We start from the raw sequence: 24,582 nt of genomic DNA on the forward strand, positions 1-24,582 counted from the left end.
CACTATGTGGTCTCTCTCTCTCTTCAGAATCGTGGGTTTGTGGAGTATGTTTTACCAAAGTTAAGCCTCAAGAGGCATATGTTGTCTGGGCACTGTCTAAAACATAAGTGACCTTAATTGGTTTGGAAATGGAAGTCTGCCAGTGTGCATGTTTGCAAATGGATTCATGGGCAGAACTTTTCTGAGTCAAGTTCCAGACAAGAAATTTTTAGAAGCCATGGTACAGAAACCATTGCTCGAAACACTACCTAGCATCCAGGGAAAAAACAAACAAACAAAAAAAACAGGGGATGTTTCTGAAGTACTTGTGTAAAAGCCAAAAGACTGGCTATCAAGGAACCTTTTATGGTAGAAATGTATCTAGGATATTTCTTAAAATGCAGAGATTTTGAAGCTTCTCAAATAGACATGCCTGTCTCAAATGAGAAATATAAAATTGCCCAAAATTCCCTATCTTGAAAGAGTAGTTTGATATATAAAACCATGGGGAAACAGGGTACTTTCTGTTATGAAATTTTATCAAGACTATGAAGATGACATTAAGGACAGAGGTTAGTAAAGCAAGTTTACCAGGACCGAAATGATAACTCCACTGAAATCACTGGAAGATCTTCCACTGATCAGAAGGGGGTGTTGTGAGAAAAAAAGATTTTCTTCACATTGCTGAGTATACCCAGCATGAGAACAAGAATGGGAAAAGCATAATGCTTTTTATTTGGAGATGAATACTCAGAAAAATAACCTGTTCTGTGCAAATCTTTACCATTGAAGAAAAGCTGCAATTATCAGCTCAGAAAAAGAGTTGTCAAACAACTACTTCTAGTTTGAGACAGTTTTTCTTTTCTTTCTTCCCGGTGACCAGTGAGAACATTGTTCACAATGTTGACAATTAATGTTGTCACCAGCAGAATCAGTATGTCTCCTTCTGCCCATAAAAACTTGGTCAATCTTTGAATTTGTCACCGGTTCTACTCCTCTAAATAATGTTTTGTATGTGAAGCACAACCTTTGTCTGATGACGTATCCATTCTTCAGTACCCATTTTAGTTCCTAACCAGGTATCTGTGGAAGGGATATGAAGAAGCTCCTAGTCTGCAGAACTCTATTAGTGTTTTATATTCCTTAACCAAACTTCCTATAAAAAGGTAATATAAGACACATATCCAGTCTAACACACAAAGGCTTTGGGAAGCTCCATTTAATTGTTCTTCAAATGATTTCAGTCATCAAGCAACAACAAATCACTGGCAATTACTCAACAGAGTGACTGACAGAAGTAAGGACATTAAGTAATATGCTTTTTATGTCAATTTATATGGCATACTGATTGCTTTTTAGCAATTGTGAATATAAATGTAATAAATATTTTCTCGTAGTGAACTATTTTTGCTCAATTTTTTTGCAATTAAAATATTTTGTTCCTGTTTAAGTATCTGTTGCATTAAGAAATACAATATGTAAGGGTTTTTAATTTATTAATAAAATAGCAAAAATGGAGACTACAACTGTTTGTAGAACTAGCTCCTTATCTCTGCTCTTCAGACTTCAGATATTTCATGTGATTATTTTAGGGCTATAAAACATACATTTTCTGTAAAGATTTTAGGAGCAACTTCAAATTTTAAACACTTTAGTAGAAATACAGTAAAACAGCTTAGAGAAAGCTGAAGTACAGCAGTAGGTGTTGAAAGGAGACACCAAGTTATTTGAAGGCTTGAAAAATGTCTTGCAGTGAAAAACTTATATTAGAATTGGCTAGAAATGCTTTGATGGAATGTTTTCCAGCTGATAGTATCTATTCATCAAATTGAAACTCTGCTGGAAAGGATCAATTTTCTTATATCTGGTTTTGAAATGTTTCCAGCAGTTTTAAAGTTCTTAAAACATCCTTTTTCAATATTTTCTAAATGAAAAAAAAACCCTACAACTTTCATTTCTAAAAGCCTTCCTCACAAAATGTAATCTAATTATGCCAACCATTTCTAAACTGAGCTGGAAATATTGCAAATTACCCAAAATTGAATGGCTTCTTCAATTTTTGGGGTTTTGGTTGGTTGGTTGGTTGGTTGGTTTGGTTTGTGTTTTTTGTTTGTTTTTCATTTTGGGGGTGTTTTTTTTATTTTTTATTTTTTGTATTCATTTCTGGTAGATCATCAACATTTTCAAGAGTTCTCCTTTTTGTCACTTTGAGAATGGAAAAAAAAAATTGGCCAGCCTGCCTGAAAATTCAGCTGGTTCAATTTATCAAAAAAGTTCCTTCAGCGGGTCATACTTCTGTATCAATAGATTAAATTCACTTTTGACCACGTAATGGATTTGTGTGGTCAGGTTTTGGTAGTGGGGGTCTACAGGGCAGCTTCTGTGAGAAGCTGCTGGAAGTTTGCCCCATGTCTGATAGAGCCAACACCAGCCAGCTCCAAGACAGACCCACTGCTGCTCAAGGCCCACCAGCAACAGTGGTAACACCTCTGGGATAATGTTTTTAAGGTTATCTGTGCATCAGCAGCTGGAAGAGTGAAAATGTGTGAGCAGAACAACTCTGCAGACACAGAGGTCAGTGAAGAAGGAGAGGAGGAGGTGCTCCAGACACCGGAGCAGAGATCCCCCTGCAGCCTGTGGTGAAGACCATGGCGAGGCAGCCCATGGAGCAGATATCCACCTGCAGCTCCTGCAGGACCCCATGCCAGAGCAGGTGAACTCATGAATGAGGCTGTGACCCTGTGGGAAGTCCATGCTGGAGCAGACTCCTGGAAGGGCCTATGAACCCACAGAGAGAGAGAGGAACCCATGCTGGAGCAGGTTTGCTGGTAGGACTTGTGAACCTGTCAGTCTCCCAAAGTTCTACACCCAGTGGAAGGGACCCACGCTGGAGCAGTGTGTGAGAAAGACTCATGCTGGAGTTTGTGGAGGAATGTTACGTGTGGGAGGGACAGAGAGGAGGAGCAGGGGAAGAGTGTGATGAGTCCTGCCCTTGAAGGGGAAGGAACAGCAGAGACAATGTACAATGAACTGACTGCAGCCCCATTCCCTGTCCCCCTGTCCTGCTGGCAGGAGGAGGTAGAGAAATCAGAAGTGAAGCTGAGCCCAGGAAGAAGAGAGGAGTGGGGGAAAGGTGTTCTACGATTTGGTTTTATTTGACATTATTTTACACAGATTTGATTGGTAATAAATTAATTTCCCCAAGCTGAGTCTTTTTTGCCCAAAAGAGTAATTGCTGAGTGATCGCTCCCTGCCCTTATCTCATCCCACAAGGCTTTTATTATATTTTTTTCCCCTGTCCATCTGAGGAGGGGAGTGATAGAGCAGCTTTGACAGGCACCTGGCACCCATCAGTCAACCCACTACAGACTGTTCCCTGGCACTGAGGTCAATTCACATGCAAGAGCCTCTCTCCATGCTATTACTGTCTATCATCTGCTGGAACAGAAGGACCACATCCAGATCACCTTTTAAGAATGATCATTGTCCTATTCTAACACCTGATCCATGGCTAAGAATTGGTCGGGAGGGTATAAATTAGCCCAGTTTAAAACCATTCCGGGGAGTGATACAGGGAAGTGAGTTTTGATTCCTGGGTTTGTTTCCTGGCACAGTTTATTTTATTTGCATTTTTTATAGGCATGCCTCATGAAGCACAGCATATCTTTTAATCTCTCATGCAAAAACATGGAAGAAGTAATGGCTGTAAATTAGAACTACAAAAACAGAAATGCAAATTTGCAACAAGTTGATTAACCTTTGAAAGAAGCTGTAAACTCAGTATCTCTTAATGTCTTCCCTTGTCAAGACAGTCTCCTGCAGAACATGTAAAAATTAGTGGGCTCAGGAAAAATATCATGGTAAACCTTGGGTTAAACCAAATAGCCTGTTAATCCCTACTGGGGATAAATTATGTAGAAAAATCATATGTAAAAGTATCATTTGCTTCTTGTGTTACATTATTATTAGATATAATTATGTATCCCTTCATTTTACGGAAGCATCTTCCAAAATTTGCCATATGAATTTCTCACTCAGCTGACATGCTTATTCCAAGGGTTATGTTTTGACATTTACCTGCAGGTAGAAAAGGGGGGCACCTTTCTCGGTTCTGGCAGGAAATGGTCAGGGAGACATACCTGTGTTCAGGGCAGGGCAGCAGCTTGTGCCAAACTCCTTAAATCCAGGAGCACATCTGCACTTACCCCATGACACTGGCCAGAACGAAAGGTAAAGTAAGTTTGAACAGAATTGTAGCTTTTAAATCTCCAGACTACGACATTTTCTATATGCTTTTGCTTTTCTCATGCATTTTCATGATGAATAGGCCTTAAGTTCAGTATTTGTTACTGAGATATACCTGGATATTATGTATTAATAAAGAGAACATTCCCAAATTTCCTACTTCATCTTTCTAGCCTTCATCTTCATCTTTCTGTCTTCATCTTTCTATACTTCATCTCTCTATCTTTGCTCTCAAAGGGACTGGTGAGGTGTATACTGTCCTGTGGACCCAATACATATTGTTTTTCTTCCTGTGAAAATCTAGAAAAAATGCACTCAAACCCTCTTTGCACTTTTCCACTCATTCATTTTAGTAGCCTATAGCCCGGAGTTATGGATACAGAGTATTAGCTGTTAAAATGTCAAAACTTGTTGTAACCAGAAGCAGCAACCATTACTTGAGGGATATTTAAGCACGGTTTAGTGAATACTTTTAAAGCTTACAAATGGCTCTTTTGAAAAGGAAAGGGATTTTTTAGTTATACTATTGCATGGAACTGGAAAAATCAAACTGAAACGTGTCACATAGAATAAAACTCCTAATTAGGGCTCAACTGGCAGTGCTGGTGATCCACCATCCCCTAAAATACAAGTGTGTTCACAGAATTTTGTTGGTACGAAATCTGTTCCATTTTTGGCCAGGCTATTGGATATCATAAGCAATTGTGTCAAGCAAAAGTCAAATACAGGGCAGAAGGGGTAGCTAAATGTACAGTATGATCTCTGTACAACTCAGAGCATCTGGATAGCATTCTGTGAAGCCAGCTGTGTTTTCATAGCAGAATTTTAGATATTGATGTATATGTGCTGTCTTGGTTTAATGCAGCCTTGGTCTAGAGCTGAAGATTTAACCCTAGAAATTTCTTATTTATGACAGACTTTATCCTGTCCCTATTTATACCACTTAAATACTAGGTTTTCAAACATTACTGAAGCAGTTGGCATAGAGAATCAAAAGTTTGGCGAGTCCTGAAGAAATCTGTGTTATCAGCCTGGCAGTTTAGATCTGGTCTGTCTCCATGTGCACTGATATAAAATGTTGAAGGCGATTTAACTTTTTCATCAAGATGTGTTATTGATGTTCTAAATATGTGTTCTAAAGAATTAAGCATCCATAACCTCTCACTGAAATCAAAGTTGCTGAAGTTTTCGGGAGCTGTCTGTCCTCCACCCAAAGTCAGTGTGCAAAGGCATGTGTGCATTACTTAAAAGCAGAAGGCTATCCATATAGGTGCTTATTATTAAATTTGGAAATCTAACTCTGGGAACAGAATCTCATGTATTTGCTTTAAATCTTAGTGAGGACATTTGTTGTTTGAGTATAATAACTTTGCTTTAGCCCTGGGCAATATTACTTTTACCTACAGATTTGTAAATCCTTTGACAACAGCTAAGAGTTTTGGAGACTGCTTCAGTAGATTCTTACTTCCTTAGAAGTATGTCTGAGTGTGAGGCTAGATACTTGCCCTTGGTCTGAACAACAATTAATGGAGTGTTTGTGAAGCAGATATTAGAAAATAATAACATTTTAGAGTACAGGCTTAGATAGCAAAAAAAACCAAAAAGCAACCAAAAAAACCCACACACAAAAGTAACACAACCTTAAATAGGACCTTAAAGCTCTGTGCAAAAATAATGACAAAAATGCTTCTATGCCCTTGCCTGTGTAATTTTTAATTATATTTTTCTCTTCATGTTTGTCTGTCATGATGATTTTTGTTTCTAATTGTTTGCAGACGTCTCAGTCAGTCTGTTAGCAGTAGTTGTCAGCTTCTGTGGGCTCGCCCTGCTGGTAGTCTCGCTTTTTGTCTTTTGGAAGCTGTGTTGGCCCTGCTGGAAGAGCAAACCTCTCACTTCCAATGCCAGTAATGTCCCTCAGAGCAACTCCAGTGCTCCTACTGAGGTTATGGAGACCAGTGAGAAAAAGGAAGTTAAAGAAAATGGGAAACCTACAACAAAGGTACTTGAAGCTGCACTGAAAATTAGCCACACTTCACCAGATATACCAGCAGAGGTCCAGAACGCACTGAAAGAGCATCTGATCAGACATGCTCGCATGCAGAGGCAGATCACTGAGCCCACGTCGTCATCAAGGTAAGTCAGAGGTACTCGAGTTTCTGGCACCTTTCCTAGGAACAGGTAGACCAGGAATGCTCCGCTGGAAATTTCCAGGATCCTTGAAATCCTGATTCACAGTTTTCTTCACAGTTATGGGTGAAACAGTAGTCACGTGAAGGCAAAGCCTCACTGTTTTTTGAACAGAACATTCTGAAACATACAGTGTACCTTCACTTACACAGTTATTTTAACATATGAAAACAAAACCTACTACTTTGTCAATACATACATTGCTACTTTAATCATTTCCCTTTTAGGTTTTGATTATAAGACTGACTTCGGTGTTATTTTTTAAAGTACTGCAACATCTTTTGACAGAGGTAGATAGATATATCTATTGCTTTTGCAGAAGAAACTTTCCCTCTCCTATAAATAAATTATAGATTCACTGTTGATGGCACATTTCTTTACAACATGGTTTGCCAATTATGGTGTGTATTATGAAGGAATTGAAACCCCAGTCTAAGTACATAGGTCCTTATTGACAGATCTTAAAACAATAGAGATTCTATAGAGGTCTTTAAATAAATGACATGCATACAGCATTCCTAAAATGATTTCTTTGCTATTAAAGTGGAGGAAACATTTGTATTAGGTACCACTTTATATTGAAAAGTAGTGAAGACATGCAGGGACTTATAATTTCAAATGGGATTTTCTTCAAATACTGTCAGCAAATTTAATGCATGGAAAACAAACAGTGAACTGCAAAGATCACTTTCTACATTGAAAAAAGAAATATTTTATAAACAGAGAGTGGAGAAATTAAGGCTGGAGGAGGCATCTGAAGTATTGTGTAATGCCATAAATTAGAATACTGTGTAGGAAGTAGCTTTCTCTCAATAATCCATTTGCTAAGGAAACACATTGTTGCCAAAACAAAACAAAAAAACAAACAAAAAAAGGCCTACGCTCACAGTAATCATTAGAGGCATGAGACTGGAGAAGATACATGCTTTACTTTTAGTGGCACATACTTTGTTGGCCTTCTGTGAGTCCCTAAGTTAGCGTTTTGCCAGTTGAGTGTGCTCATTTTGGCGGTGAGCGACCAAGTGCTTTTTCCCAGCTATTCCAACATCGTGAAACAGCCAACAAGCAGCCACAGGAGGCTCCCAAAAATGAGAGCACTCCAGCCAGGGGAGGGCTGACTGACTTTAGCAGCTGAACTATCTCCTGAATTATGAGACTGTACAGATGGCTTTAAGCCACGTTACCCCGGCTATGGCTGGCTCCAGCTACTGTATCTGTCTGCTCAGAGAGGGAGCACAGCATCCAAGCCATTCTGAGGAACATTTGCCACAATACTGGGTTGATAATTTTGAAATTGTAACTGTTATACTGAACCCAGAGGGACCAAAACTGGTACAGTTTAGCATGAAAAGGCTGTTACCCAACTCAGTATTACCTAACTGGGTATTAATTGGTGGAGTTTTATCCATCATTTACCAAAAGGTAAATCCAGGTAATCAGACTGTCTGACTTCCTGAACAGAAAAAAGTAATAGCTGACTGGCAAAGGACTTAAGTAGTCCCTGTGGTACTATAGGGGAAAAAAGAAGTTCCAGAAACATGATCTAGAGCTGCTTCATGCTGTGAAAATATTCTCACAGACCTCTAGAGTGATTTGGACTGGTATCTAAATGCCTGTGAAATATCTGTGACACCAAGGACAGTTTCACAAAATTAAAACCTGCTATCAAACCTACTCTTTCTGCATATGTTGGTAACCTTGTAAGGGAGTTTTCTTTTTATTCTATCTGGATTATCAGGGTTAAATCTTTCCTGAAAGGGACAGTTTCTTTGCTTTGAGTAAACCCTGATTGTTGCACCATAGCCAGTCAATAGCAGGGTGTTTGGAGATATCACCTTCTTTTACAGTTTGCTAAAAAAACTCTGCATTCTTACCACAAAACATGTTAAGAATTAGATGTGTCTTAAAAATTACCCAGTAATAGTAATCTCTCTGTTTGTAAATCCATTTTATCAATACCCCTGCCTGGCTTAAGGGAGTCTTAACTCACTGACAGCCCATATTAATTATTGCTGCCAAGAACATCATGTATGAGAAGAAGGCTGGACATTTAGACCAGCTTTCTGCATTATTCTTAATTGTGATTTAGTCCCAGCTGGCAACTATGTCTAAAACCTGACTCTGGTGTTCTTCATTGGGGGTCTCTAAATATAGGAGAGCCATTAGCAGAGGCAGCACAACTTCTCTTGCATTGTCTTCAATGCAGCACTGCTTCCTTGTCCTCAGGAGTCCTGAGTGATTCAAATGCATTCCATTGACAAAGGATCAAAGAAAAATATTTGCTGCCTGGATTGTCTTCTCTACACTGGTCTCACCTGAGCTGGGGCAAATAAAAGGATTGTAACCAGTTCTATGATAGGTTCATACAGCCATCAGCTTCTTAATAAAATAAATGAAATCATATTAAGTCATTGTAATTGAGCACAAAGATTTTAATAAGCCACTGAGAGCAACAATAAAATGCACCTGATCACAATTTTTAGACCATACATTTAACATAGAGACATGTTAGTGTAGTGAAATGATACATTTCTGCTAGAATAGAACTCTGTCATTTTTATACTTCCCAATAATATGAAAAGACCTTCTTAAAACTCTTTAGTACTTGATCCCAATTAACCAGTACACCATGACAGAAGAACTGCAGTAGTGGTGTTCATTTACAAATATTTCTGCCCTGTGTTATTGCGAAACACTCTTTCCACTACTTTGTGGAAGTATTCTGTAATATAGTTTATTGCTTCTTCAAATGTTCACCTGTATTTTCAAAGAACATACTTTTGGTTCTCTAGCATTAGCATAACATGTTGAGTTAGTCAGTCCTCAAGAGGCACAAGGACAAAAGGGAGGTGCCTGTAAAAGTTAAAGAAAAATGAACATATGTGTTGACTTCAGTGTTTGCAAGGAAGAGACAGCAGTCTCCGTTCCATCTAAATAGCACAAGAACATGCTTTTTCCTGGATTTGGTCCAAAAGATTGCTCTAGTGCCATGTAGAATAGCTAGACCAGAGTCAGCCCTCATAAATCTGAAGTCATGTCATAAATCAGCATCCTATCCCTCTCTTCTTTCATACATATGGCATCTTACTGAGTTGGAAATGAGCTTCACACTGTCACTATTCCTGTGCAGCAAAGTTTTATGTTAGAGATTTACATACAGAGATTTACTGTCACTCAAAATACATCTGTTCTATCCTATGGAAGGCAAGTCTATTATAGGAGTCAGTAGAGGTTGAGGTATCTAGATTTGCATGTTAGTAGCTATGCCACATTTTCACAACGTGGTTGTCTGACATCCTTGTACTTCATTATCACAGTCATTAATCCCTTTGTTATTCCAGAACAAAGGAAGATAAATATGTTGCCATGGCAACAAGGAAACATCTTAATAATTAACAGACCAATTAGCTGTCTTGGTGAAATGCTATGACTCAGAGCAGATACTTGGCACTATGTAATTAGGACTATGGCTTCCTAGAGCAAAAGTGCTGCTGGTTCCCACAGGGGACAGCCATACAGCTGCACTGTTTCACTTAGTGACATCTTGCAACAATGACTACATTCACTAGTGGATCTTGTACGCATAAAGTTTAAAAATAGATTTGGTGTTTTATGTATTACTTTTACATGTTTTAAGACAGATCTTCATAAGCAAAAGAGAAGTTGAAGAAAAGAGAATTTGTCATCTACCTGTTTTCAGCCAAACAGGAAATGTCATACAACGAGCTTCACTATTTCTCTTGCACAGGCAGTTTTATCCAGCGCTTATGTACAATGGGGTTTAAACGCAATACCCCCACGGCAGAGGGATTGGGATCTTTAGGGTCCCTTCCCACTCAAATCATTCTGTGATTCTATGATTATCTGGGCATCTCAGTACCACAGCTGCAGGTATGAGGAGGATTCAGGAAGGCCTACCTGCACGAAGCAGGAGTAACACAGGTCTTCCTGGACCTCATTATGAGTCAAAGATACTAGAGAGATGGTGCCTGAATTGCTGCCTGCCCAAACATTTATTGCACTACATTTTGGGCGGAGTTCAGTTCCTCCCCTGTGTTTGGCACACCTATGAGGTTGGACTTCTCAGAGGAAAAATGCTATGAAGCTCCCTGGGGACAATATTGTACTTTTCTGACCTGTTGGGGCCTTTTCATTCCTCACTCCATTCCAATGTGGACATCATCTACTATGAATTCAGGGAGTTCTAACATTTAAGAGAAATGGAAATCTTTAAACTTGTCTGTGAAGAAAGAAAGGCAGAATGTGATGCATGAGGGTTGTATAGTTCATCTAAATTTGAGATCACACCTGGATTTTTTGGAGCTACTTCAAATCTAGACTATGAAATTCTCCCTCCCCTGTTCTTGTGTAGTGCTAGGACTGCTCCCTGCACCTAGCAGTACTGAAATAGCTGAAAGGGGAAATGTTCTTGTCTATTATTTAATAGCTGCAGATTACCCTCTTGTATCTCTGCTCAGCAGAACTGCGGTAGTTTTGTGCCTCATGCCTTGTGCAACCTCTTCACTTACAGCAAAAATACAAATAATATCTATGAAATGAGTCCTGGTTGCTTTCAAATGGACAATTTGCATTTCTGATTTAAAGAAAGAAACACACAGCTGTGACACCTCTTGTTTTCAGAACACAACACCACAGGGAAACCAAGCAATAAGGCAAGGCTACATTTGGCATTAATAAGCAATTGATTGCAAAAAGCAGAGGAAATTCTGACAATCGGATTGCTCTGTAATGGCAACTAAGTGTGCTAACAGGAGGATGTAGTGAGCTTTTGCAGTACTGATTGCTGGGGTAGTGAAGTAGCGAGAAAATGTGAAAATGTCCAGAACATAAACTGGAGAGTGTAGTCATAATGGAATCTACTGCTGATAAATGCTATGAAGCTTTTTGACCAGTGTTTTTATATTATTGTAAGGCTGTATGGTATGCCAGGGTTTTGATTTCAGTCACAGTAGGAATGGCACAGCTTTCCATTTATGTTCATGAGCCAAGTTAAGCCCATAAATACATATGCTTATGCAACACTGTATTCAGAATTACAAGGATTTTAACATATTTTATGTTAGTACAGGGATCAGCTTTCAATACACTGCACAGCAGACAGTGAGAACAGAAGGGAAAAAAGCTGTCACAGAAAAATGCTGACCAAAACTTTGAAATGTATGGCAGCCAGAACAAAATGTTCCTGGTCAGATTGGAGAAGGCAGCCTCTACCTCAGTGTAGCAAATACCAAGCAGGTGTATATAAAATGCTGTAGGATGGCAAAACACTCTGGCAAAAACCTCCAGGCATAGCTGTCCCTTTCAGGCGCCTTTCACGGTCATCATTGTGAAGCTTGGTAAATATTTAATTGGAAAACCACCATGGAATGCCTCCAAAAACCAGGGAGTGCTAATGACAATTCTGCAAGTGCCTTTTTTTTTTTGCCTTACTGTACTTTACTCAGGCCCTAGCACAGTGGGATCAAGCAAAGCTGGGACTGTCAACTTGTTCTGTGAAAGAACATGAATTCAGTTTCAGCTGCATAGTCTGAAAGCAAGGTTATAAATATATGTATCTCCAAGATACTGGGTGTCTCTCAGGTCAAGAAATTAATTCTGAATGATTATTTCTCTCAAAGATGTTTAAACACTTGCAAATAATTGAGGGGGGATTACTTTAAAATAATATTTAAGATAGGAACCCTTATTAATTTGGTCTTCTTGTATTTTCTGTTTAGCAATGGTCTTTTCTCAGAGATAACCACGGCTTGTTTTGTGTGTGTGTGTGTATGTGTGTGTGTGTGTGCAGGCACAATTCTTTCAGGAGGCACTTGCCAAGGCAGATGCAGGTGTCCAGTGTTGATTTTAACATGGGGACAGATCCGATTTTGCAAAGGGGAGAGACGACAACCAGCATTGGGAGAATAAAACCAGAACTCTACAAACAGAAGTCTGTGGATTCTGATGGGCAACAAGAAGATGTGAAAACATGTGGAAAACTTAACTTCACTCTCCGGTATGATTATGAAAATGAACTTCTGGCTGTCACAATTGTCAAAGCCTTAGATCTGCCTGCTAAAGACTTCACAGGAACATCCGACCCCTACGTTAAGATTTATCTGCTTCCAGATAGGAAAAAGAAGTTTCAGACACGAGTTCACAGAAAGACATTAAATCCTGTCTTTGATGAAACCTTTCAGTTTCCTGTAGCCTATGATCAACTCAGCAACAGGAAATTGCATTTCAGTGTTTATGATTTTGACAGATTTTCTAGACATGACATGATTGGGGAAGTTATTCTTGATAACCTTTTTGAAGTCTCAGATCTCTCCAGGGAAGCCAATGTATGGAAAGACATCCACTGTGCCACCACAGTAAGTAGTGTGTTCCAAAAGCATTGATATGATATTTTCATTTCTCTTTTGTAGTTTGTGGCAGTGTATCCTGTTTATCAGCAGAGTCTAGAATAAAAAAAAAAAAAAAAAAGTTGTCAATATTTTCCTCTGAGCACAGAAAATAAGATGCGTGGGAAGTTATAAAATTTAATTACTAAAAAATCTTCTGGGAACATACTGTCATCTTTATGTCTCACTGTCTATATATAAATTATGTTTATTAATTAAATACAGCATCATGAAAGTCACTGCCTAGCAAGAACTATTAACATTTTCCTGTTAGCAAAACACATGGTCCTGCAAAATGACCATCTATTAAGGAAAAGGGCCCATCCCATCCTACTCTTTTTAGTAGATTTTCATAGGTTAGGAGTCTTGCAAAGGAAAAAAGGCTAAAAGTGCTTGAAGTCTAAAATGTTCTTTGCTGACTGCCCTGTGCTTAGGGTCCCCAGTAGATGTATCTGCGTTGCTGCTGGTTATTAGCAGAACTCAAGAGACACAAGCAAGTAGAATTAGGAAATAGAAATTAATTTGTTTACTGTTGCAAGTAAGAAAAGGAGGCATGTGCATGGATGACTGGACAGATGGCATGCTACCAGAGAGAAAAGCAACGATCTCCAAACATTGTCTTTATTAACCTTGAAATCCAAACTCATCCTCCCCAGCCGGAATTTGAACAGAAAAAAAAGCATTTAAAATGTTGAGTTGTAGGATGTTTGTTTTGGTCTTGGTTTCTTTTTAACTATGCTATTTATATAAACGTTTTCCCATCCCTTGCTCTGTAGGTATATCCAAAACAGTCTGACTCATGACTGTTTGAGCACAGGCTAGTCTTCCATATGGGGATGAACAGAGGGCGGAGCAATACTAGACATTGCTCCAGTGACAGGAGTTTCACACCATCCCTTCATTAGAGCTGGACACTCCCCATGCCTTTTTTACCAAACATTTTTGTGATGTTAGTACCTGCTAGACAGTGAAGTCTAGGTCTGCATGATTAGAAAGACAAAGAGGACTGGTATGTCCTCACCAGACTGAGCATTAGCCCTGTGTTTCTCAAGAAATGAGAAATACCGGGCAGAAATACCAGTCTCCAGCATAGTGGAGACAGTTTTTGAATGTGAATTCACAGCAGCAGCTATTTATTTTAACTGCTGGGTCTATCAAAGTGGTCTGAACAGCCTTCGGCACACCTCCAGAAAAATGAATCTATGTATGCTTAGTTTGACCTAGCTCAGATTTCAGGTAAATTTAAGAATTGTGTTTTCAAGCTTAAAATTGAATCTGTGTTTAAGGTCTTGGAACCAGTCCAGTAACCATTTTTAAAAATTTCTTCTAGCTTTGTTATTATCTTTCATACTTTAGTAATGACTTAGATGCTCACCAGTCCTTTACAGCAGGCATGTGTGTGAGATTTTTTTGCTGATAACTATAATGGTTTCAGAAAATTAGGATCTCTGGACTCTTTATCACTGGTTTTGAGTAGATTGAATTGCCATACCAAATTATGCAGTTGGGATAGGTACTAATATACATCTAGATGAAAATGGTTGCTAAACTTGGCACTGAATAGTAATTCAAGTTTCTTCCTTGCTAAGGGTTAGTGCATGCAGTTATAGTGCCTAACTCATTCTGCTGGTGTTTTGATTTGTATGAAGCTTAAGAGAAAGCATGAAGTTCTTGGATTTCAGCCTTTCAGCCAGTATAGTTTACAAGACTGCACATGAATGGAAAAGTTACCTCCCCTTAAACCATTAACAATAAGCATATAAAATTGAGATATCTTCTAGTATTGGGTGACCTCATTAGCTTCCACAAGCCCTAATCTATTCACAGAAAATTATGTAAGAAACTAATTGAATTGATTTTTTCCCAGAAAAATTAAATCCTCCTATAAGATGTGCTGTTATTATATTTGCAATGTACTGCCCTGTGTTTTACTTGAGCTGTTTCATGTAGATTAAAATTGGCTAATAATACAGGTTTTAGTTCTGGCATTTCAGAAACTGCAAGCTGAGACATCCAAACGTGCACAGAGGTAAACACTGCATGAGATGTTAATCACTGGGGACTTATAGTCTTAGGCACCAGATCTGAAGTTTATCAAAGTCATTAACTAGCAATTAAATAACTAATTAATGCTTGACAGAGTCAACTGAACTTTGATTAGGCCTTGAAAAAGAAAGATGCAGCTAGTTCTACAATTGGTGAAAAATAATTCTACTGCAAGCACACATGCTTTGATGTTCATAAAGAACCTTTGAAAATCAAAGAGGCTGTCTCAGTGGAAAAGGCCATACTTACACAGTAGAGCCCAGGAACCAAGATGCCATTCTGCAAATATATTTCTCTCATGCTTTTTTCTTCTTCACCTTTGCTCCATTTTGTTGTATTTTCTGTGAAGTTTTTCATCCCTTTGCTTACACTTGTTTCCTACATTTGGTGGTCTGCTCATGCTGTTGCTAAATGATAGATGGTGCAAAATTATAGAAGTGCTAGATCAAAGTATTAGTTCAAAACTTAAAGGACACAGCAGAAGTAGCATGTCCTGAGCTACAAGTCTTTTACATCTCTTCCATAGTCAAGAATTTTATATTCAGAAGGGAAAATGAGGGTAAAAACAATTCCTATAAAACAATTCCTATTACCTGCTTGAAAAGAACCTACTTTTATGACACAAAACTGCAGTCTTGAACACTACTAGAGAGATTTACGAAGAAAATGAGTTGCAACATTTTACCAGTGAAGGAAATTAATGCAGGAAATCGGGAGATTCTCTGTTATGCAAAGACTCCTTTTCATTAGCTAACATCATTTTTAAAAGATTTGCTTGCACATCCATAAAAAATTTTTATTTTGTGCAAGAAATAGAGTCTGGGAAAGATCAGGCTAGATGGTTGCACTGAGTCCTTTTGGTGGTGAAACCAATGGCTCTGTGGGAATCTACAGTTTTAATACATTTTTTTTGCTCATAATAACAATTTGAAACTATTCTATAGAAGTGCAGGATGGGCATACACACCCATTTTTATTCTTATGGTTTTCAACTGCTGATATGTACTCAAATAAATATGTTGTGTTGAAAACCTATAACATTGCATAATGTATAGCATGTACCTGCTGTAAGTGTTAAAGTATTTTCATTTCTTCATGTCAGATTAACAAGGTAAATTTGGTGTATAATCAGTTGTGGAAGAGATATATCTTAGATATCTGATGATATTAATATCCCCAAATTTTGCTGATACATGGATGATTGAATTTTTAATAAGTATTCCACCATTTGCTTCTGTTCACTTGATTGATTTAAAAAAAAAAGAAAAAAATCAAGAGACAGCTTGGGACCACCTGTGAAAGTTGTTCAGTATATAGGAATACTGTAATTCTTAATACACTTTAGAACATTAATTCATAACATCAGAGTCAAACAAATAATATCAAATGAATTGTTTAATCAACATATTTTTTGTGAAGTGCTTGTAAATTTTCTATACATTTCTGAGGTTTTGTTACTATCAAAAATATACTGCATACTTTAAAAAAAAAAGAAGACTCATTTACTGGAATTGCTAAACAAGTACTTAACTCCTAATACTCAGTGTCTTAAAATTGTCTAGGCAAAAAGTCCACCTCTTGTGATCCAAAAATTTCTGAATGTAAAAGTTTAGTAACTTCCTATAATACTTGTTAAAATTATTGATTACTTTGGAAATCTCTGCCTCTAATGTCATCGTCTAAAAAAATTGGCAAGTGACTGTCAGAAACACTTTTTTTCTAAAGGTGTTCTGTGAAGTCTGTTAGAGTAACCAATTATAGGAAACTACACAATTGGGAAAAAAAATAGAGCTCAGAATTCAGATAAAAACCATTTCCAGCACAATGGTAGTCTCTTGGGGATCTTAGCCATCAAACTGTCATATACTTGTAGCCTCTTGAATTATCTCATGTAGACAGATGGAACTCGATTATTATTTAGTTCTCCAACACCAGGCATTTCAGAGCTGCAGTTTTCTCATTTGTGAAGTGGAATATAAAAGGTTTTGTAAGGACATAGTCTTCATGTGATGTCCATGGTGTATGATTGCTGTTTCTAAAGCAATTGAAATGTAAGTGAATAGTGTCACTGGGAAAGAGAGAAGTGCTTAAATATACTTTTTTAACATTTGTCTCAGTTCATTTATATTGAACACTGGCTATAGTATATCACAAAGTCAATCCTGCTGGCTGTTGGCTTCTGTTATGGAAAGAGATTCTTCTGACTTCTTGATGAACCAAGAATGAAGGCCATCTCTGAAGTTCACCCAGAGCAATTGCAGTCATTATCTCATCTTAGTTTTCTCCATAGTCTGCTGCTTTGTAAGTGGACAGAAAAGTGGAACTAGTGGTAGAAAGCTGACAAAGATATACTATTAGTGTTTCTGGAAATGCACCTAAAAGCTTTAACAGAATGTTAAACAGGTCTGAAAGAGTAAAGGGTTGTCAGTGTAGAAACATTTATCATCTTACAAGGGGAACAGCCCCTTCTAAGCCGAGAATTGCTGGCACTTGTCATTTCTGCTCAGGGCCAGTGATATAAAGGATACACATGGTCACTGCTGTGGCTGAGCAGGTGAGAAAATACTCTGAATGAGTCTCAAGAGGAAACAGTTTGAGATTTTTAGTTTAGGTTTGGGACTGCTTCAAGTGTGGGTGATAACTAGAAAAAGCAATTCAGAAAGGGAGGGGTTCCATCTGGTTACTGAAGGCAGGGAAGGTTTCTATTATTATTCAGTGTTTCTTTTAATTTGAAATTCCAAATTATTTGAATATTCTGATTTCCTAGAGGCAAACTAGTACTTTCAGTCCATCTTAAAAGTAGTAAATATTAGACGAATGAAGAACATCGTTTCCTCAAAGGATTTTAATATCTCTGCATCCAGACAGTGCTGTGGTAGCTATGTTAGGGTGCATGGCTTGTCTCACCTGCTGTGCCCTAATTGCTCTCTGAGTTTCTCACTGCAGATAATCTCTTTGCAGGCAATGCATTGTGGCTTCAGAAAAGCATCTTTATATGGGAAACCATATAAAACTCGATTCCTTCGAGTGTCGGTAGATGCCACGGTTAGTTCACAGAAGTAGCTCTGTTCTGAAGCAGGAATGGGTTTCCTTGCTGCATGGCAAGATGCAACTCCCCCCAGGGTGCACAAGGCAGATGGTTACGTACAGAGGGGGTGACAAGAGAAGCACCCAGGAGTCTTGGCAGGGCGCTATTGAGAACATTCAACCTGCTGGACCCTGCGCACCATCTCAGGGAGTCCTCTCCCTGTAATCAGCACTGCAATCAGCAGCAGTGCTTACCCAGAGCAATCAGGGTGTCAGGCTAAAACAAGCATTAAGCCTCCACAAGCAGAAGTCACAGTCATCATAGAGCAACAGGCCCCACTGCTTCCATACGGTCTTCCACAGAGGCAAGAACAAACACAGACTTAATTGATTCATTTCCCAGGACAACAGCTCAATCAGTAACTGCTGCTGAGAGGGAAAAAAAAGAGCTGAATTCGATATGCAAAGAATAACTAGAGACAAAAATAAATATTAGGGGTGGGGACAAGGTTTCCAAAGTAAAATCCCCTTGAGAGGTGGTAGAATTAGGTCTCCAGTTCGAGTTTCATCTAACTTTCAACAATTTCTGTCATAGCATGGTTACCATCAGATTCTGAATGCGTAAATGAGAAAACAGACTGGTAGATTTTTGTTCTGCTCTTTGCTATCACTCTTTAAACTCTTGATCTATGCCTCAAAACCAGAAATATCTTAATATGTTCTTAGTTCGTCTGAGGGATAAGGTATCCTTCCTCTTTTTTTCCATTCAACCCCCAACATTAATCATTTTGTTTTATTTTATCCCTGATTCTTGAAGCTTTATGTCAGTAGTTTTTACTGGAAAGCAGAAAAATATATATAACATGCTTCTAAATAGAACAAGAAAGAGAGAATTCCTTTGGGGAAATTATCTTCCTGCAGTATTCAAGTAATCCAAAAGTTCAGTTCTGCCAATGTATTTTTTCTTTAATTTTGCATAACATAATGAAAATCAATTTTCAATGTGACTAAAAGAAGCAACCAAAAGTCTAGTAACATAAATGCCTGAATAACTTCTTAGATAGATAGAAAATTGCTATTATAATTATTTATTACAGATGCTTACTCAAAATACAACAGAAAAAGAAGAGAAAAAAATTTGCAAATCACTTGTTTAGGAATTAAGTGCAAAGGGAATTCATGCTACTCTTTGTATTTTTGCTAGTCTACTACTGCATGCAATTTTTAAAACGTTATTTAAATTACAGTTAATAAGAAAGTAGTTTTGGATATTAAAATTGAGATTAAGAATTGAAATTACTACTGTGGGTTATGATAATCTGAATGATAATGAAAGTAACAATAACCAAGTTTCTGAGGGAATTTAATTTCTAATGCACTATTAATTATGCAAATGCTTGTTATTTTAACCATGGAAGTTAATGACAGACCAGTAAAAATAACAGCATATAAATTTTTTAGTTCCAGTAGCATTTACATAGTTCACTGTAAGAATCCATAACGAGTTGCTCTTTTAAAACTTTGTTTGAATTTCAAAACTTGAAAAGCTAGGGGGAAGGAAGAAGAAACAAACATCAGTGAAAAAAGTGTCCCGGGGTTCATTTGTGATTCAAAAATGACACCTTATTTCACATATCAGCTCCCCATCTACTTTTTGCACCTGCTGACATAGGAAACCAATTAAGCTGTTGGCATATAAAAGAGAGACTACAGAAGTTCTTGCTTCGACAGTATAGTCAGTAAATATTTTCTCCTGTTCAGTTCAGGATTATGGGTGTTGATATGTGAGTAGAAACTACCCTGAACATGGAAGGACCTATACCTAACTTCCCCACTGAATTTGTGGAGGTTGCTGATTAAAAGTTGTCTCTCCTATTGAATTTAGTGGAAACAACTGGGAAAAGTAATTGAAGTAAGTAACAGTAAAGCTTTTTTTAGCAACAACAACTCTAAGAACTCGATCAGTTTAATTGATGCTCCCCTACAAGTTCTCCAAACTTCTCCTCAGACCTTTCCACTATTTTTCTGTGTTAAGAGTGGGGACCACTCATGAGCCTCAGGAGAAATCCTGCTAATTCTACGAGAATAAGTGTGAAAATGAGGGCACTGGTGTCCATTGGGTATGATAACAAATATAATAGAATAAGGAACTTTTTTCATCTGACTTTGCCAACTTCTGGACTGATTTCCCAAGAGCCCATAAAGCAGGGAATGCAGACATATCCTAATGGATCTCTCCTAATGGAATTAATGGAAAAAGTTATTAGCACATCCATTCACATGGTTGTTTGTGTGAGGTTAGAATTATGCTGTTTAAAAAAATCCATATTCTGTAGATAAAAAAAAATGAAGTTCATCTGAATAACTGACATGCACACATGAGATCATTGTCTTCATTTTATTTTTGTTCTACCATCACCATACTAGAAAAAGTATTGGATAGAATAAAATCATAGCTATAAAAATAACTGAAGATGGTGTAGTGTTTGCCACTGTTCCAGTTCCTTAGTACTGTGTGATGACTTGTGAACACAAAAGGGAAATAAATGAAGAGATATAAAGTACCAAGAAATGCTTCCATTTGCATTAGTGCAACTGTGCTTAATGGTGGTTTCTCTGTACCTGTTACTGGAAGTCAGTGGGGAGCATTCATTACAAACATCTGTAAAGCTAGTTATTAATTGAAATCTAAGTTTAGTTCAAGGAAAAAAAAAAGAAATGCTCAAAATAGGTCTAGGAAAGAGATAAAATTTCATGGGAGTAATGTAAGTAATGTGCAATTCTCAGTAAATATAGGATACGTGTAAGACAATCTGAGGCATAGTTAAAAATTTGCATGAATGGCAACCACGGGGTTCGGGATTGTGCCTTCTGAGTTGTGTTTTGTTTGAGGTGAACTTTAATGCAGACATGATTGTTGAGGGCAGTCTGTGCCTTAGCTGCCTCAGATTTGCTTATGTTGAAGGGTTCCTGTCAGATTACTTGTGTGAACTTGATTAGCTAGTGTATTACAAAGTGATAAAAATATGAATTTTCTAGGCCATTGAGATTCCAAAGCAATTTGCATTCTATTTTTAAATCTCAACTAAAATCAATAATGCTTAAGGATCCTGGGAATTTAAAAATATTACTCATGATAATCAATGTGATAGACAAAGACTGTCATGAGAAGTTTAAAGAAACTCAAAGCCTGATGTTGTTTGTTGTCTAGATCTGAATCTGTGTTTTCAGCTCCTAATTCATGAACCTCTAGTGCTCAAGTTAATAAAATGTGGGGGGGAAAATGGTGATATCCCAGACATTTTATCAAATACCCAGTTTCAGATGCTATCATATATATATATATAGATAATTTTCATCTTAAATCTTCAAAAGAGCATTTAAAAGTTCGTAAGTCTTGTGCTTCACTCTGATTGATTTTCAAAGCATATTTATTTTAATGATTCTTTTTAATTTCTTAATCTCCAGTTGGTTTATAGAGGTCCTAACAAAATACAGTTAGCTTCACACTCATGTATGAAGAAAGACCACTATTCTTGGAAGATACTCAAAGTAGAAACTGAGTAAAAGTCCTAGGACTTTCTATTCCTTACTAATCAAAAAGACACATTCTACAAAACTGTCAGCAAACAACAGATGCCACAAATAGTATGAAATTAAATTAAAAAGATAAAATCATCTGGTTGTTTAAAAGATTCTGAAAGAAGTTGTATTTTAACTCAATCTGGGGACCATGGGAACTCCTAGTCTGTAGTAGCAATTTATGACAGCCAGTTCTCCCCACAAGGAGGAGAATTAGGTGTAGTTTATGGACTAGTGCAGAGTAACTACTCATTTTGTTTCTAGCCCTTTGATTTTACAATGTCTGACTCATAAATGTCTTTGATATTGACAAGTATTAACATGAAATATTATCTATTCTAGTCTGCTGCAGAATTTATCTATAGAAACATAAGTGTTGTTCCATGATAAGAAAGGCAGACCTTTCAGGGAAGCACAAGCCACATTTTTTCCAGGTGTAGAGCATAGATGTCAGAAAATTCCTGCGTAAACAGTGAGTGATAGGGAGCCTTTTCCCAATCCTAAAACCATCCCTTACCACTTCAAACTGAGTAGTCAGTACACAAGTTACAGAGCTTTAGAAACTTCAGTAAATCTGCCTTTCGGACAGTCTACTGTGTGGAGTGCAAAGATCCCCTTCACTGGTTTTCTGAGCATTTATTTTTGCATTAAGGCAGCTTCCTTATTCATTGAATTGTTAAAAGCACTGTGTGTGATTGCAGGACATTTTACAAGCTCTTTTTCAATATACCTTCAGTGCATACCGTTCAGAAAGGAAAGGAAAAGGACTGGGCGTGAGACTCATATGGTTGCCATTTTATTAAGCACTGATGGTTTTCTCTGCTCTTCAAAAAGTACTGTAGAGTAACCACCACATGGAGTTTTGCAAGCATTTTGAGCAATGCCTCTTTTAAAGTATTTAAGTCATACCACATAGCCCTGTCAGTATTCTTCTTTATCAGTTGAGTTCACCCAAACCTTCAAGTGTCTATCCAATTTCTCTTCTATAAATAATAGAATACTCAAGTTCATGTTCCTGTCTTCAAAAGTGAATTTTTCTCTGTTCATCTCTCTGAAGAGGGAAAAATTGGGCTTTTTTATGAGCTGCCCATGTTGTTTCATATCCAACCTATCTTCATCTCCTCTCTCAACATAGACCTTAAACTTCAAAGCACTGAAAGTGGGGGAACTTTTCTTTTCAAACAAAAGATGTGAGATCTGTTTGACATATGGATATGAAGAACAACAATCAGACTCTGAATTCAGAAAGTAATGTTAGTAACAGAAGCTGTGCTTTAAGCAGTTTTCAGATATGACAAAAACTGTAAAATATAAGAGAGCACTTGCCACATTAACAAATGAGTGAAAATAATTATACTTAATTTGTTCATGTTTTATTTTTATTTTCTGAAACAGAAAAGTGAATTTGGTAATTTGCCCTGTGCCACAAAATTTTATGCTCTTCATGTCAAAGAAAGGAGTTGGCCCAAGGAGGTGTCAGATAGCTGTATTTGTGCTACGTGGACTGAAATAGTTAAATCATTTTGAAATGATGAGAAATCTGAAATACTGACAAGCATGAAATTTGCCCATAGTGCATGTTCACATGCTTATCAATCTGTTAATCTTCAGAAAAGAATCTCAGCAAAACGACTGAACATGTGAATTGACCAACCTACACAAAAGTCAATATTTTATTACCAGCACAGCAGAGAATTTAAAGCTATTCCAAAAGTGCATTCTTCAATCTAAAGTCTGCAATGCAGGGGAAAAAAAAAAAAAAAAAAAAAAAAAAAAAAAAACCCCAAACCCTGAAGCATGTGATTGTCTGTCTTTACTCAAGAAAGATGAAGCAAGTGAAGGGCCTATTTCAATTTAGACAGAGTATTAACCCAAAGGAAGTCAATAAAACTCTTCACATAAGCAGCTGAAGAATGTGAGCAAGAAGCCCAGTCTTGTCTCATAACTATAAACAATGTATTTGTCATCTATACAGCAATCATTATTTTAATATGTTCCATTTAAAAATATATCATGCTTGCCTTCTGAAGCCAGAACAGCTGTAGGATAAATCCAGGAGCTCTCAAGAGAATCTGTACTCTCAGGGTAACTGTAGCTTTGACAGATAAAATATTGAAGCTGAGCTGTTAAAAATAAGCTTTTTAGTAGTAGTCAAAAAAAAGATCCTTTGAGATCATATGAGCATGCTTGAGAGTGGCTGCCTTACAGAAGCAGCTTCCTTACATATTCCTTACAAACTCATATCATGAGTTCTTAATATGCAATTTTCTTTCTTGTTTTTGTTTTTTTTGGGTGGAGGGGTTGGAAGGGGGTGTTAAAATTTAGAACAGGAACAATTTAGAACATAACTAACATTTCAAAGCATAAACTTTTACAGTATTAGGATAATTATATAACTGAGAAAAGAAAAGAATAAGAACTGATGGAAACTCTCTTCCTTAGGTTACATTTCTCAAGTGTTGTAAAACTGTATAGCAATATCATATTGCATCAATTCAGAGCACATTGTTTCAGTATAGCAACTGTCCCTTTGTGAGGATTATTAAGATCACTGTGGGCCTTATCCATCTTTCTGAATGTATTATCCTCCAAAAAGTTGTTGTTGAGCCAGGAAAGCTGTAGATGCTATTCCTTTATTCTGCTTTTCTTCTAAAACAGAGCAACCCCCCAAAGCACATTAAAATCAGTAAAGACAGCAACTTTTACAAGTAAGTTCTTCTTTGACAGGATTAGCTTTTCATTCACATACAGGTGTCCAGAAATAAATCTCCTACATAAATTCCAGTGTTGTTGATGGAGTATGAGTTTTTTCAAGAGCAGAACTTGACATTCTACATCAGCACCTTTTCATTTGTGTAAATTCAACACAAAAATATCAGAAACACAGAAAGTTTTGGTTCTGCTTTTGTTTTAATTTCTCAGTTTATTAATTGTAGATCCTGTCCCTAAAATATTACCCTGCTGTTACTCTTTCTGTACTTTATAGAAATAATTTTTGAAAATCACATTGTATATTGTAAAAGAAGCCTACCTCCATGTTAAAAAAGAAATTCTAAAGTTTTGCATGATCTGTACTGAATTGCTGGCAGTATGATCAGGTTTTTAATCATTG

At 37.3% G+C, this 24,582-nt stretch overlaps 1 protein-coding gene across 2 annotated transcripts in view; it reads left to right on the plus strand.

Annotated features, from left to right (window-relative positions):
* The window catches only part of SYT10 (synaptotagmin 10), a 37,781-nt gene that overhangs the window by 7,749 nt on the left and 5,450 nt on the right, over positions 1-24,582 (plus strand). For both annotated transcript variants that reach the window (XR_001873120.1, XM_017804914.1), the window contains exons 2-3: positions 6,000-6,357; positions 12,221-12,785. Coding sequence is in view for 1 of the 2 variants with exons in the window: in XM_017804914.1 (XP_017660403.1) it covers positions 6,000-6,357; positions 12,221-12,785 (923 nt within the window). In the remaining variant the exon portion in view is untranslated. The remainder of the gene's footprint in view (positions 1-5,999; positions 6,358-12,220; positions 12,786-24,582) is intronic.

Source organism: Lepidothrix coronata, unplaced genomic scaffold, assembly GCF_001604755.1.
Source record: "Lepidothrix coronata isolate B3197 unplaced genomic scaffold, Lepidothrix_coronata-1.0 Scaffold10, whole genome shotgun sequence".
In the NCBI taxonomy this organism is placed as follows: Eukaryota; Metazoa; Chordata; class Aves; order Passeriformes; family Pipridae; genus Lepidothrix; species Lepidothrix coronata.